Source organism: Cricetulus griseus, chromosome 2, assembly GCF_003668045.3.
Source record: "Cricetulus griseus strain 17A/GY chromosome 2, alternate assembly CriGri-PICRH-1.0, whole genome shotgun sequence".
Classification (NCBI taxonomy): Eukaryota; Metazoa; Chordata; class Mammalia; order Rodentia; family Cricetidae; genus Cricetulus; species Cricetulus griseus.
In genome coordinates, this window is record NC_048595.1 from 389,018,999 (window position 1) to 389,035,714 (window position 16,716).

At 41.5% G+C, this 16,716-nt stretch overlaps 1 protein-coding gene across 1 annotated transcript in view; it reads left to right on the plus strand.

The window, feature by feature from the left end:
* Window positions 1–5,522: 5,522 nt before the first annotated feature.
* Pdzrn4 (PDZ domain containing ring finger 4) overlaps window positions 5,523–16,716 on the plus strand; it is a 324,262-nt gene continuing 313,068 nt past the window's right edge. Inside the window, exons 1-3 of the mRNA XM_035439204.1 lie at window positions 5,523–6,104; window positions 8,357–8,443; window positions 10,270–10,377. Of these exons, the coding sequence (XP_035295095.1) occupies window positions 5,523–6,104; window positions 8,357–8,443; window positions 10,270–10,377 (777 nt within the window). The remainder of the gene's footprint in view (window positions 6,105–8,356; window positions 8,444–10,269; window positions 10,378–16,716) is intronic.

Here is a 16,716-nt window from a genome sequence, read left to right on the forward strand (position 1 = left end):
AGCTACCACTTGCTTTGTTGCTCTTGGCCATTCTGACTCATGTGAGAAGAAATCTCAAGGTGGTTTTGATTTGCAGATTTGCATTTCTCTGATGACTAAGGATGTTGAACATTTCTTTAAATGTTTCTTAGCCATTTGTGTTTCACCATTTGAGAACTGTCTGTTTGGTCTGATTAGATTATTTGCTTTTTTGATGTTCAATTTTATTGAGATCTTTATGTATTTTACATATTAGTAGCCCTCTATCAGTTGTATAATTGGTAAAGATATTTTCCCACTGTGTAGCCTGCCACTTTGCCTGAATTATGGCACCCTTTGCCATGCAAAGACATTTATTTCAGTGTCATATGATTGTACTTAATAATTTTTTTTAATCCTGTGTTGTTATTTTGTTCAGAACTCTTTTCCTGTGCCAATGAGTTCAAGACTATTTTACTATCTCTTCTATCAGATTCAGGGCATCTTGTCTTGTGTTTAGGTCCCCAGTACATTTGCAGTTGAATTTTATGCAAGGTGGTAAGTAAGGGTCTGTCTGCATTCTTCAACATACAGTCAATCAGCTATATTGAATTTTCAGGGCCTATTGTAGTAGGGTTACTGGGTTCTGGAGGAGATATACTGTCTTCTTAAACATTCATGTTTGTGTTTTTACACTGGTGTCTAGGCTTCAGGAGTTACATGACTGAGGCAATTCTAGGTGTTAATATCTGTTCTTATCTTTGTTGTTTTACTGTTCTGGTCCTGGTTTCTGCCGCCCTGTTAGGATCTTAAGAAAGTATGGTGGCTCTGATTTCCTTGGTAGAGAGTTTCTTCCAGTGAGTGAGTGACTGAGAGGAATAGAGATGTGCTAGAAGGGAAGGCTGAGGTGGACTGTGTGAAAGAGCTAGGGCAATCCTGTGTAGGCCAAAACATGGGCTCCTCAGGGAGTTGGAGCCATGGTGTGAGGAGAGTTTCTACAAGTGTGCAGAAGTAGGAAAAACTGTCTAGAGACTCGGAGATAATAGGGCTATGAAAACTCTGGGTCTGTACTAAAAATTGAAATCTCCAATGACTGGAGTTGAAGTGGGAGGAGGAGCATCTAGGAGCAAGCTCCAACAGGGCTGAGGGTGAAAAAAGTAGGATCATAATGAATGGCAGGCAGGACATTAAGGATCATTTACCTGAGTCCCAGCCTGGTGTGGCCATCAGTAAAGTTGTTCCTAGCTATAGAAGGCTGACACAGAGGGAATGGGCTAAGAGGGAATGCTAAGAGGTTCCGCAAGAAGAGTTAAGCTGGGTCCCAAGTAGGAGTTGGAGTCTCTAGAGCAATGGGTGTATAGTGAGATGAAGGGCACCTGCAATCAGGCTGCTACAGAGCTGACTGGAGTGAGCATAATGGTGGACCTGACAATTGTGAGAATCACCCACCCGAGTCTCAACCCATTGTTGTCAACTGGGGTTGCCAGATAGCGGGTGGAGTGTTCCTAGCTATCAATGGCTGACATAAAGGAATGAGGATGGTCTAGAAGGGAGGGCTGTGAGAGTTTGAGGGAAGAAGCTGAACTGGGTGGACCCCCAGAGCAGCTGCCACACTCTTAAATTTAATTATTCCCTATTTCCTTCAAACTATTCATTTGGCTTTCTTTGATTATTAATTCTCATAGAGACTAAACAATTGTTGCAAATCTTTTTTTTAAGACTTAGTTATTTATTATTTATAGTGTTCTGCCTGCCTGCCAAAAGAGGGCACCAGAGCCAGTTATAGATGGTTGTGAGCCACCATGTGGTTTCTGGAAATTGAAGTTGGGACCTCTAGAAGAACAGCCAGTGTTCTTAAACTCTGAATCATCTCCCCAGCTTCCAAAATCATTTACTTTTATTTTATGTGCATTGATGTTTTGCCTGCATGTATATCTGCATGGGAGTATCAGATCTTGAAGCTACAGGCAGTTGTTAGCTGCCATATGGGTGCTGGGATTTGAACCCTGTCCTTTGGGAAAACAGTCAGTGCCCTTAACCACTGAGATATCTTTCCAGGCCTATAAATCCTTAATTCTATTGGGGGTTAGGATATTTTTGTTCAGATCACTTCATTTCCCTAAAGAGTAGCATTCTGCACTGCACTGTCCTGATGTCCTGTGTCTTCATTTTGCCAAAGAGAGGAAAAGCAAGATAATAGCAAAGAACTGCTAATGGGCTGCAAGCCAGCAGACAGGGAATGTAAGGGCTGAGAACGCTCTGCGTTTTCTGACTTTAACTGGTTCTATTTTTTTCTAAGAGTAAAGCATATATCCAAAATATATCTCTGATAAAATAGTTCACAAATGAGCTGTCAGCTGCCTCTGCTACAGGGCATTGCCACTTTCTTGAAGATTTGAAGTTGTTCTCTGGGTCAAGGTGACCTTATCATCACAGGCTTTGTGAGCACATTCATTTATACTTCAAAGAACAAATCTGATCTTTGGCTATGACATAAAACTATCAAGAGAAGAATATATGTGCGTGGTAAATTCAATACTAGAGATAAATGTATGATATAGGAACTATACAGGCCTAAGGTATCAGAGTACTTTGCATAAGCTATTAGATTAATTTTATGAGGTTATAGCTTGAACTTAGATTACTTTGAGAAAAGGCAGAGATGACAGACATGCTTCTGATAGAAAAGAAAACCACAGAATCGGGCAAAATCAAATAGAAAAATTAAATTTCCTTTCAGAGAAACTTCTTGTAGGTAATTTAAAAATGTTGTTATGTTAAAAGTACTAAACTGTGCTATATTATCATATATTAAGTAAATGACTTATTTATTTAAATTATTATTTGAAATATTTCCTCAAGCTTTTTGGTTTCATGAGTCATAACAAAATGCATAAGACTAAAGGAAAACAAGGTGTCTTAGGGTTTCTATTGCTGCAAGGAAACAGCATGACAAAAAGCAAGCTGGAGAAGAAAAGATTTATTTGGCTTACACTTCCACTTTGCTGTTCATCATACAAGGAAGTCAGGACAGGAACTCAAACAAGGCAGAAACCTGGAGGCAGGAGCTGATGCAGAGGCCATGGAGGGGTGCTGCTTGCTGGCTTGCTAGGCCTGCTTCCATATAGAAGCCAGGACCACAATTTCACATATGGCAGCACCTACACCCCCTTTCAATCACTAAGAAAATGCCTTACACCTATCATCTGACCTCATTATCCTCAGACAGATAAGTGAAGACTGAAGATGAAATGGGAAAAGTTTTTCCCCACCTTAAGCATAGAAAATGTTTCATGTGCTGTCCAGTCTTATGTCAACTTAACACAAGGTAGAGTTATCTGAAAGGAGGAAACCTCAATTGAGAAAATGCCATCTTAGTTTCATGTCTTCATTTTTTTCTATTTTCTTTCCTTTCTTCTTTTTCTCCAACTTCTTCTTTCGTACAATCCACTAAGTCCAATTGTTGCTTGTTATGTCCGTGGGTGTGGGGCAATCTCCTAGAGCAGAGGTTATCCCCCAGTAGGAACATCCTAAAAGACAAAGGTCCCCAGCCACTATCAATTGCCAGTGGTCCTTGGGTTAGGGGTGGAACATGAAGAACCTCGTCTGTTATCTATTCCAGAATTCTGGGTGGGTTGATCTTATGAAGGAGGTCTTGTGCAGGTAGTCATAGCTGCTCTAACTTCATGAGTATGATAGATATGCCATATCCAGGAGCCAGTTTGTCACAGCCCTCCTTCCCACCATTGACTCTTCCAAGGACACCAAATAATCATTGCTTGCTTGCTTACTTGCTTTTAATAATGGCAAGTCTCTGTTTCTGAGTATTCCAATGAGACCATTTTAGATTCCATCTCTTCATGTTTTGTCTTTTAAATTGTTCTTGGCACTATTGTGTTTACTGTAAAACATATAAATGTCAAGACACATCTATAGTCATATCTAGAAGACCAGGATATTATATGCTAAAAAAGATAAAAGTTTTCTCCCACTCAGAACTATTTGAGTAACTTCTATAGTATCATCATTTTTGTTTATGGATTTCACAAAAAAAAATGCTCTTGTAAATAATGTTCCAAATTATTTCAGGAATTTATTGCTTGCCTCCTTGTAGAAAGATATGACAGACATGGAGGGGAACACTGGGTCACAGCAGCAAATAAACTTGATCATATATCCATATAGAACATACAATGTAGCATCTTACCTTGGCCAAAAAAAAAAGAGAGAAAAATTATTTCAGATATCTGGAACATCACTGGTGGATTTCACCAGCCATTGAAGGCTCAGCAAGTTCTCCCTAGAAGCTGTGCTGTTCTTACCATGAAGTCTAGAGCCCTTTTCACTGATGCTCTTCACATCCTTCCCGGAGCAGCATCCAACCGGCAGTGAGGATGATTAATTTAAGAACCGTTATTCCAAGCATCAGAAATGGTTTCTGGGTAATGATGGTAAGGGATGTGCATATACCCAGTGTGAAGGGCTCTTTACATGCTTATGTTTCAGAAGAAAGTGAAAAACACATGATGGGGGACCTGGAGGAAATTCTACTATATGCTTTCAGGAAAGTCGGGCAGTGGAATGAAAGTGAGCTGCTTGGATTGATTCTACTCTGGTTGAGTTGAGAGAAGCATCACTAAGGTGGCTTTTTATGTTATTCTGGTATTTCATTCTTGATTATCACCATTTATTTTGCTTCCACGTGTTCGAAAGGTCATCCCCGGTTCCCAGTACTAATATGCATCCTAAGGTAGAAAGACAGCTGAAGTTATAGGGAAGCTGTGGCAATGAAACTTCAGTCTCTTCACTCGGCAGGAGTCCTGTGTGGCTGTTCACTGTCTTCTACCCCACCAAGAATAAGGTGTCCTGAGGAAAGCACCTGGCCTCTCCCCAACCCTTGCTGCATGTTCAAAGATTACCCTTACCGACTTTCACCTGACTTCTGTATCTTGATTTGAAAGCCCTGGCTCCCTGGAGGTCCTAAATGACCGTTTTGAAACGTGAAGCTAATTTCGGGTTACATTTCTTAGCTGGTGATTTTTTACTTAGCTCTTTTGAAAACAAAACAAAAGTACATGTATTCCAAACATGGTTTTATTGAGGATCTGCTTGACACAAAGATCCTGACCTCCAGAATCTTTCACCCTGGCAGGTTTGAAAGTTCTCAGTATCATGCTGTGACCAGTACCAGCTCTGTCCAGGCCGAGCACCTCAGAGGACTTGAAGTTCTTGGCTCAGGGGAACAGTGAAGCTGATCCAAAGACCACTGTAAATGCGCCTCATTCTCAGAGATAGACATGAAAGACCTCGCATTGCAAAACCACAAGGAAGGGGGTGGGTGGGGATGAGGGAGGATTCACCCAGGTGGCTTGTATTAGTGTCAATAGGGAGAAGTCAGAGAACTTAACCAAAGCTTGGAAACGTCAAGCCAAACTTACTCTGAGATCCCACACACCTCCCCTCAAAGAGTTCAGCGGCAGGGAGACCGCTGCCCCTGGCTCTGCCTGGGGTTGCTCAGAAGAAACGGACACCCCTTTTGGCTCTCCTCCCCCACGGCCGCTCTCATGGGCTTCGCTTTGGAGCGCTTCGCTGAAGCGGTGGACCCGGCTTTCCATTGCCAGCTGTGCGGCCAGGTGCTGGAGGAGCCCGCGTGCACGCCTTGCGGCCACGTCTTCTGCGCCAGCTGCCTGCTGCCCTGGGCGGCGCGGAGACGCCGGTGCCCACTGCAGTGCCAGCCGCTGGCGCCGGGCGAGCTGTACCGGGTGCTGCCGCTGCGCAGCCTGGTCCAGCAGCTGCGAGTGCGGTGTGACTACTGTGCGCAGGGCTGCGGCCGCACCGTGCCGCTGCGGGAGCTGGAGGCGCACGTCCAGAGCTGCGCCTTCGGCCCTGCCAGCGGCTGTGGCCGCCACTGCCTAGGGAACTGCTGCGGAGGCGGCGGGAAGGAAAGGCACCAGGCGACCACGACCCAGCCAAGTGGGGACACGCGAGAGGGGGCACTGGGGTCCCGGGATCGGCCTCGGATAGCCCCCTGCAGGCGGTTGGGGAAGAAGCTGCGAAGGCAGCTCGGCTTGCTGCAGCGCAGGTACCAGAAGTTGGCCGGGTACATGGCGCACACACGCAACTTCGTCGCGGACACGGGAGGCCGCGTCCGGGTAAGCGCAGAAAAAGTGGGGCCTCAAGCATGATTGTGGTGGGGAGAAGGGAATTGTTCTGACCGGTGAGAATTCCTTCTGGAAGTGCCGTCCTTTTTCCCAGAGACATATGAGACATCATCCCCCTGATTTTGCTGTGCTAGCTTCATTTGTACCTCTGCCCCAGAAACATTGCTTAGGGTGGAAGGAGGAATTGAGAAAAGTCTTGTTTCCTATCTTTCATTCCCTTGCCCACCTTCGCGGCCCATCTTTTGCATCCTTGGCCTGTGCCTGAAGCAAATCCCATCAATAAACCAATTAGCTGTGAATGCCTGTTTTCTCTGCCAAAGTATACCTATCTTTATTTAACTACCCTTTCCTCAGTTCAGGGACTTCAAAGGGAGGGTGGTGGCAGGGAACCAGCGTGAGAATTTTTATTTTTTATTTTATTTTTTACATCCCTGACTTTTCCTGATGGTCCCATCCTCCTGACCTCACATGTCCTTATTGGCGGTGAGTGTGCATGTAATGACCTGGGGATCTGTCCCAGGACAAGAACATCTCCCTGCGGTCACACTGGCCAGGGCTGAGTGCTGGCCAGTCAACTGTCTTCCCTACTTTGCAGAAGCTGCTGGTCTTGAGCAGCCTGCTGCAGCAGCCTGGGTGATGGGACTTGTTCATCAGCTGTAACCTGTCTTCAGTACATTCGCACAGGTGTTTGATTTGGCTGGTCGCTGGCTTAGCAAGCAAGGATTTAATTTGCACGCCCTCTCAAGGAGCTGTTTTCATTTTTCTACCCTCCTTGGGGGAGGAGATACAGAACAGAGGGCCTCCATTTGGGGTCTGGCTACTTAGCTCTGATTCCAGCTCTGGCCCTAGGTTTTAACCTTCCTGCCCCTAGCCTGAAAACCACAAAGTGACATAAGATGCTCTGATGAGTGAACCTGTAAGACCGCTATGCCCAACACACAAATTACACTGGTGGCAGACTGCCCTTGTATAGCAGAGCGCCATGAGCAGTTGCTAGTTAATGGAGAGAATTAAAAAGTCTGGATGCTGTATGAGTTCCCTAGTCTGCTTGCGTATAGGATACTCTTCAGATGGATGACCTAGAGAAAAGCACACAAATTCGATTTGCACCGCCAGGTCAGTTTTCCACGTTGATGGAAAGGAACAAGGGTTAGAATTACGCGATAAAAACATGCAGTGCCAGTCAAGCTGTGGTTGGTTCTCTGCCAGGGGTTCTCAACCTTCCTTTTGCTGCAATCATTAAATAAAGTCCCTCGTGTTGTGGTGACCCAACAGCCATAAAAGTATTTTGTTGCTACTTCATAACTATAATTTGGCTACTGTTATGAATCGCAATGTAAATATCTTATGCAGATAACTCGACCCTCGATCCACAGGTTGAGAACCCCTGTTCCACGTAGTACTTTGTGGACTCATTTTCAGATGCTGCCAGTGGATGGTGTTTTTCAAAATTATTTTCTACTTGCCTGTAGGGGCTGCTGTGGGCTCTGGGAAAGCTCCTGGGTGGGGCGGTGCAGTGCTGAGGTGGCTCTGGGGATGCACTGAGGTTTCATCCGTTAGCCTCAGATGTAATGTATACAGTGGTAGCTACAGCTTGTCTTGTCTAGCTACTTCCCTGACTGTTTAAATGGGTCTTTGCTAACATACAGGTGGCTGATGTAATTTACATTTGTTTAAACCTTACTGGCTCATCCAGAAAGAAATACTCTACCTAGAAAAATTCCTCTTATTTTCATTCTGTAAAAATGATGACAATCCCAATAGGGATAGTATTGAAAATCAAGATGACTGCCTCCCAGTAGACCCTGCATTACAGGGCAGCCTGACTATTTCTGCTGAGGGGACTTTATAAATAGCTCAGCATTTCTACAGGGAAAATTCATGTAAAACTGTTTCTAAGATCCACTGACAGTTTATTTTACTTTTTTTGTCATACAAAGATAAAAATAAAGAGCCCTGGCTGGTAGAGCCCAGAAATCTGCTTGCATTTTAGGTGAAGTCAGATGGGATGCTGCCTGTGTGAAATGTGAACCAGTGTAGTCACTGGGAAAATCCTTTTTCTCCTCACAGGCACACCAGTTTCCTTCAAAAACATGCTTTCAACTATGTTCTGGGAGAAATTTGCCAGAGTCAACCATTCTTAAAACACTTTCTATTTAAGGTAAAAATGTCACTGTAGTGGTTAATTTTCTATTGCATTTTTTTTAACTTATCCACTTCTCCCCCTTTTCACTTAGGATGGAGAACAGAAGTCATTCACTGTTGTGTTAGAAAGAGAAGATGATACTTTGGGATTCAACATAATAGGAGGCAGGCCAAATCAGGTGACTCCTTTGTTAATACCGGATTCTGTATGTGAAATGGACTATGGGTCTGAAAAAAAAAAAAAAAAAGTGATGTCATCCTTAAAAGGATGCTTGTGCCCAAATACCAGATTCTTAATGTAGACCTTCTGGTCCATACCCAGATTTTCTTTATGAGAGAGCTGGAAAACAAAAGAACACCCCATAATTCACCAACTTGATTCTCTAAGCCATAGCCATAAAGGGAAGAGCATGTTTTACAGTTCATCCATCTTTCTTGCATAGAACCATGAGCAAATCTCTTGAACCTATGACAAGGGACCTGTGTAGGCAATTTCCATTTGCTACACTAAGTAGAATCTGGTCTGCATATGCTTGCTGTTCTCAGTGGCTTGGCCTTTAGATGACAACAGGACTAGAGAAGTTGACAGTGTATATTGAATGCAGAGTTGAAATGAATTTAAATAAGAGAAAAGCGAGGTGTATATGTGAGTGGTGTTCTCTCCTCATCCTCCTTCTTCTTCCCAAAATTTCTTAAGAAAAATTCATGCTATGAAACATTTTGGCTTCTCAAATCAACTGCTTATTTAAATGGATGAATAATCTCTATTTTATACTTATTGTTCTCAGAGTACATATTATGAATTTACATACTGTAGCTACAAAATCCTGTGACATCCTGCAATCCTATGATGTCTTAATTTCGAGTGTAACTGGACAAAGACAGATAAATTTAGTAAAGAAAAATCACCTTATTTAACTCTCTAGTTAACTTCTCTGAAACTCTCCTGTCCCAACTGCCATCTGCTGTTCAAGGACTCACATGCTTAGGATTCTTTGTCCTGTTCTAAGCTGGGGTTAGGATGGTGATGACCTATGACATCCTGTGTCTTCTATGCAACTAGAAAACCCAGAAATTAAAGGCCACTGTGCTGCTTCTCTTCTGAAATGGTCCCAGTTATTGTAAAAGCATGGGCATTTCTTCACATTATTTGAATTCTCCCTTCTCTTGGGGGTTATTTATAACTGCCAGTTAGGAATTTGACATTGGGCATTTTGTAGAAACACTTCCAATTCTGGTTGAAGCAGGCCAATTAAGGAGAAGTTTGGGGGATAATTTTGTTTATCCTGCCATAAAATCAACTGACATTTAAGAATGCACAATATGTTGTAATATGATGACAAACATCTTCCTAAGTAGGTCTTACGGGATCATTGTTTTCTTGTGATTGGCTAAAATGCTATGCAGTGTCAAAGGCTGCTTTTTGAGGTTTACCTATTCCCTGTGAAACTTGCACCTGGAACCATGTGCAGATTTGAATGGGCCTCTTGGCTATGTAGAGTTGATAGTTTGAGATTTTAGATTTAAAATCACTCTGTCTCCTCAGTGGTCAGAGCTATGATTCCAAATTTCTCACACTGGAAGCTAAAATATATTTTTAGGGTTATGACTGCATCTGTTTTGTTATGTACTAGAGGGTAAAATTGCTTTCTTCTCTATGCTTCTGTCTTTATTTTCTGAATCTCCCATATCACTTTAAAGGTGAGAGGTTTTTACAGTAACACTGCCGCTCTCACCTTGTATGTGCCCTTCTCTAAAGCTTTTCATGTGAACTCAAAATGTAAAGTAAATAGATGATCTTGTCAGAGATGCTGGTCTTGTTCATTATAGCTGTCATCTTGATTAATGACTAGTTGGCATTAAGTGAGTTAATTCTGTGCCAAACTCCCAGCTAAGAGTTGCATGTTTGAGCAGAAATGCTACTGTTACAATTAGAAAAAAATAATCCATTACAAAATTTAAAGTTTGCTTAGTATGTTTCTTTCTGCTAACATTTTTCCTATAGGGTTACCAGAAGCAATCAGTGACTGAAGGAATTTACGTTTCAAAAATTTTAGAAAATGGACCTGCAGACAGAGCAGATGGTTTGGAGGTTCACGACAAAATCATTGAGGTAAGGCAGAAAAAAAATGTGTATACTCCATGATTAAAATTTGTAAAATGGCATACACATTCCTCACCTCCTTATCCTTATCAAGTATACATCTACCTGCAGTGGAGACTTCGCTGCTTTATTTCTTCCTAAAAATGTAAAACACTATGACGATTCTTTATCAGTTAGTGCAAAGTACCTTATGTTTCCAGGTATATTAATGAACATCTGTATCTTAATAGATTCCCTCCACAGAAACCAAAGGGACTTCTCTGACTTTCATGGGATTCATTTTTATAACATTTCAAAAAGGTGATGAAAAATTGCTTTTTAAAGATTGTGATCAGTATGTACAAGAGAACACCAAGATTACCTGTAAGGTGTCTTTATCATCCTTGGGCATATTCTGTCTCTTTTAAAGCAAGACAAATGAAGGAGTGGTCTTCCTCTGTAGGGAAGAGCTGTGGGAAGCTTTTGCATATGCAGCTGTGTTGTTGTGTTTGGAGCTTATGCTGGGAACTGGGCTGTGATGACAGGGCTGGAATTACTTCTCTCTCACTTTCTATGTTCCTTCACAGCTGGCAATAGTATTATTTGTTGTTACCAAAAGTGATTAGGTTATTTTTATTGGTTAATTAATTTCCAATGTATTTGTAAAGGCATCAAAAGAAATGAAGGTTTATCGAACTCCACTGTATTTTGAAAATAAATCTGTGTATTCTGTATTGTGGAATCAGTATCATTGTCTTTCTGGATGGGTAGATTCTACTTTTCTTAGATTTCTGATACATTTTAGATTTGTATTCATTGTGAGTATGCTAACAAAGCTGAGTTTTGCGTGCATTGAGCTAGAATAAGAATAGAAAGAAAACCATGGTGTCTACCAGAAAGATTACTTGACACTTGAAGAGTGGGGCATTGCCTTTGGGTGGAGACTGTTTGTTTAACTAAATAGACCTGCAGATCAACATTGCTTTTAGCCCTATAGCCAAAAAAAGGGTTGACAGCCTTCTGCTGGCTGTCCAGTTTGCTTCAGGCTACCTGCAGCAAAGATTTATACACTGCAGTGTCTGTAGTCAGATTTCTATCATCACTCCTGTGAAGGTACCTGCAATATATTCTTTCAAGGGTACTATCATTTAAATAAGAACAAAATGTTCTTATCTTCTATATCATCTCATAAGCATTCTAATTAAATGAAAGTCTATATCCTCTCTTCCCGGTCTCATATGGTGTCTCCTCTCTGCCTATACTTCCCAGAATTCTCCTCTTCCCTAGTCCTGCCTATCTTCCTGCCTTATTGGCCAATAGTGTTTTATTTATCAACCAATAAGAGGACCATATATACAGAAGGACTTCCCCCATCACCTGTAAACTAGTGGGCAGTTAGATTAAGTTTTTATTTGAACAGATCACTGCAAATCTCAATAGAACAATATCCTTATTGTCTATCTTAAAGCAGATTTCAACAGCAGCTTGATTGTGTATAATAAGGAGGAAAACTATGAAAGAAATTGGGTCAACATAAAGAATTACATTCTGATGAGATTGGTAATCACACTTCAATGCTACTGAGATGAATGTACAGTTATCACATGATTTACTGTCTCTTGAAAAATGATGTGGTATCATGGCCCAAGCCTAGGCCATGAAGTAAAGGAGCCTTGCTGGAATGCCTGCTGATATACCTCTTAAAGACAGAATGAGTGGAGTTCCTCCTTAGTTTCTACATGTACTTTGAGTTTATACAATCATAAAGTTTGAGAAAAGCTAGGCCAGCTGCTGCCAGCATTCAGTTCTTCCAATTCCCGAGGATGCCAGAGTCTGCTGAAGATCAGCAGATGGTAACAGCATGGGGATTTATGCACAAGAACACTGCAGGCAAGAAGAGCTGTTGCTGGGGAACTTGCTGTTGCTGTAGTATGGTTGGTCAGAGGCCAGGTTTTCTGTTTGCAAGAAGAGCACCTACACTTGGCTGACTGGAGAAGGAGAACTCTTTCCTGCCCTGTAATACAAAGCACACTGTCCTATGATACTGCTCTTTCATCTGCAAAGGGTGTAGATTTGACCTCAGTAGGGTCATAGTATGAGTTTACTCTAGTTTTCCTATTGCCCTAGAGTTGTTTGCTTTATTTTGGGAATCATGGCATGAGGTTAATGGCATGTAGAAACTATATAGATAAGAGATTGTCTCATGGTTTACCAAAGGCCCAGGCTTTGAGCCTTTGAATTTATGTTGGGTCATAACAGACTATATCTTAACCTTTTTTACCCGAAGTGTCATGCCTTTAAATAGCAATGAGGTGATGAGTAGTACTGTTGTTTGGCTCTACTTTCTTCCCCCAAGGACTTCTTCCTCTTAAACTTGGTCCCATTGGTCCCAAGGTAGGTCAAGTGTTCACACACTGTCAGTCTTGGAAGGCCTGAAGTCATTCTATAGGGTATCTCATTAGTTCTTTCAGGGATGTTGTCATAAAAAAGAATTGGTGCTTTCCCAGTCCTTGGCTTCTTGGCTGGTTCTAAGAGTCCTTTCTTGAATGTGCTTCAACCACTGTGATACCATCTAGAGCCCAGCTTGTGGTGGAACTGTGCTTTTGAGCTTCAAAAACCATGGGCTAAATGACCTCTTTTATTTATAAAACAGCTGACCTCGGGTATTTTGTTAGAGTGGTGGAATGTGGACTAATCTTGTAGTTGCTTAGACTGCCAATGAGCACAGTGTTTTTGTCACTCTCTGGGTTTCTACTTTAATAGATACTGTGTTAGTAAAACAGTGTTAGAGTGCTATCATTAAGCTATAGTGTGCTGAGCACTGTGACACCATTTAAGCTTGTAAAATGTGAGCATAGGTCTGATCATTGAGTGGTTAAGTTTCCAAGAAAGGAGAGAGAGCAACCACATAAGACTGTAGGGTTTGTACACTGGTACAGACTGGGGCTAGATGTCTTGGAGGTCAAGAGCATCTGCTGCTCTTCCAGAGGACTTGGGTTCAATTCCTAGCACCCACAAAGTGGCTTACATCCTTCCTTAACTCAGGATTCCCAAGGAACTGACCCCCTCTTCTGGAAAACAAAACAAAAAACCCAGACACATTTAAAAAAATCTACAAAACAAAAACAAACAAAAATTTGCATAATGTCTGACTGTGATCGACACTTATAAACCATTCTGTGCTGTAACTTATTCTAAAATAAGGTGCCAAGTTGAGTTCTGAAGTTTTCATAGCATTTCAAAATGAATCTTAATAGCTCTGTCCTCATTTTCTCTAATTATCCTAGCTGTCTCGAATATTATTTCTTACTTATGTTTTGTTTTGTTTTGTTTGGTCTACTTCACAAAAAAAAAGAATGGCCTTCAATTCCCTGGCATATTAACAGACTGGTTCTGAGTGTGACAAAGATAATACCTTAATTGTCCAGCTTTTGTCACCTTTCATCCCAGTGGCTTCCTGAGATGTTGTCTTTCCCAAGCTTCTGCCACTTACAACCCAATTTGCTTCCCCCAGGTCAACTTTAGTTTTTCTTGCTCCCTGGCTGAGGCCTCTCACTGGCATCCTATATTCAGTAGATTAAAATCTACTTCTGCTGAGGAAGCAAATATCACCCTTCAAAACATTTGTTTCACAATGCCTTTCCTTTTTACCCTGTCTGCACTGTGCTCACGAGTAGTTTTTCTTCCCAATCTTTAGGCCTCTCTGCTTTTATTTTTTCAATCTCTGTCCATTTTCTCACATCTTCTCTTATAGTTGGCAAACTATTGAAAACCTTTACCACCCCAAACCCTTCAAAATCTCTGAACCTCTTTATAGTCCTTGAAAACATTCTTAGTCTCCTGAAACCCTTTACAATATTCCCCTAACCCTTCATGCCCCCTCAAGTCCTTCATGATCCCAAAACCCTACACAAATCCACTACTCTTTCTTTACAAAAATTCAAAAGATAAAATAATGTTTACTAATTCTTACAAATATTAGTGTTTTTTTTTAAACAACCTTTCTTGGAGAACATTTTAGAAAAAAAGTATTTCTAGGAAGTATACATGTACAAAATACAGAATTTCTGCCATTGTTTTTTTATTATTTTAAATTTCCTATGAATTTGGGATTGAATTATGTTGCAGGAGGTTAAGGTGGTGTCTGAGCATATGAATATTTCCATGTATGTGTGTTTGTGCTGTGTCTGTGTGTGTGACTTTCCATCTCCTTCCAAGGTCTAACAGTAAATCGTCAACACTGACACACCAACCATGTCCAGGCTTATTTTGGAAAGGGCTCCTAGGGTACTGTGGATGGTTATGTTAATGAACCACAGTAGTAGTATATTTTGAATTAGAAACCATAAAAATATTTGACATGTCTAGCCTTCTAATGCCTGAGCAGGAGGCCACTAATGCCTGCTGCAGGAGGCCACTAATGCCTGAGCAGGAGGCATTGCTTCTGCTGCAGCAAGCACAGTAGTGGCAGCTTCTATTGAAAGTGTTCAGGCAGCATACTTGGATCAATCATGCTACTTTAGTAATGTCTTTTAGAAGGTGCTTAAAATGCAATAATAGTATCAGTTTAGATCACTTGTTTTTAGCAAATGACGAACCTTTAAAGATTTGTTGCGGGGGAGGGGGGGAGGTTCAAGACAGGGGTTCTCTCTGTAGTTTTGGAGGCTGTCCTGGAACTCTCTCAGTAGACCAAGCTGGCCTTGAACTCACAGAAATCCGCCTGACCAAGTGATGGGATTAAAGGCATGTGCCACCACTGCCTGGCTAAAGGTATTAAAATAGGCATTGACTGCCTGGAAAACAATAATGACTAGCAGAGAGATAATGAATTGGGGGAGGGGCACGGGAGGAATTGTAGGGGTGAGAGGGAAGGACAGGGGTAATGTAGAGGCGGTGCTCATGTATTAAATTCTCAAAAGATAAAACTATTAAAAAGTTTTTGAAGTATAAGAAATATCTTAATTAATTGTGTTGTAAGCAGTTGAAAAGTGAAGTATCAAATATTGAAAACCATCTTCTCTTTGGGGATGATATTCTAAGAAATTCTGGAATCCACATACTAATGGGAACCTACACAGTGTTTAGAGTATGAAGCCTGGCTGTCTGTACTCCTTGTGTAACCCCCAGTGTGCAATGATAGGTGTAAGGTTCACTAAGGGCTGGGGCTGCAGGAACTGTATCTAAGATTGGAAATCAGTGAGAGCCCCTTGAAAAAGAAAGTAAATCCCCAGTGAATCTGCTTTGATCCTAAAACACTGAAATCTGTTGCTGAGCTTTTCACTGTAGGACAGACCTGTAATCTAGTACTAGGGAGACTGAGACAGGGAGATTTTGAGCATAACAATTGAGAAGTTGGAGAGTAGTATGAAGGGATCTGATTGATGTAGCATCTCACAAACAGGTGGCCACATTAGGGCTGCTCTGTGTAGCCCTGCTGATGTAGACAGATGATTAATAGTCGACCAACTCACTCTAATGAGTGCCTTGATTAGATAGCGACATCTATGGTGTTCCTGTTTTCCTGAAAATAATTGAATTTGTCAACTAGTTTTGTTGATAGCATATTTCTAGGCCAAACAGAAACATAAACCAGAAATTGAAGGGTTGAATGGAAAGAGAGATTTTTAAATTTCTGAGCAGTAGTAGTACTCTATGAGCTAAAACACTTTATTAAGTATACCTTCTTGTTAATTGTCTAATTTGGTCCCTACCATTCTCTGATATTTAAGGAAACAGTAATACTACATTTTGTAGCAGATGGAGGTGGGGTCAGGCTTAGAATATTGATGAGGCTTCTTTAGAGTCAAAGTTGTTCAAATCAGGAATGTTTTAAACTTAGAGCATTATTTTAGACTAATCTAGATGGATAAGAAAATCTGATAGAAGGCGAGGGTGAAGAGTGAGATCCCTAAACAGGTTTTGCCTGCTGTGAGAAATTTGCATGTCACGCCTCACAGGGATATATTAAGTAGTGTAAAAACTTCTTTGAATATATATGTTGTCATGGCAAACAATCTGCTGGGACTCTAAAGATAGTGAACTATCCATCAAGGCAGAGGTAATAACCAAAGGCGGTTTTACTAATGCAAAAGGGGGAATTTTGGATTGCCTTAACTTTTACAGTTTTGCTTATTGCAATTGGTGATAATAAGACATAGATGCAAAGGGCATTGAGAAACACTATCCAGGCATTGGGGTAAGTGCTCTTCCACTGATGTTACAAATAATGGCTGATGGCAGAGGGTCTCAGACCTCAACCTAAGGGAGTGTGATATGAAGCATTCATCACAGAGCTTCTCCAGAGAGCTAAAAACGGGGTGTTAAAAGATCCACATCACCGGGCATTGGTGGCACACACCTTTAATCCCA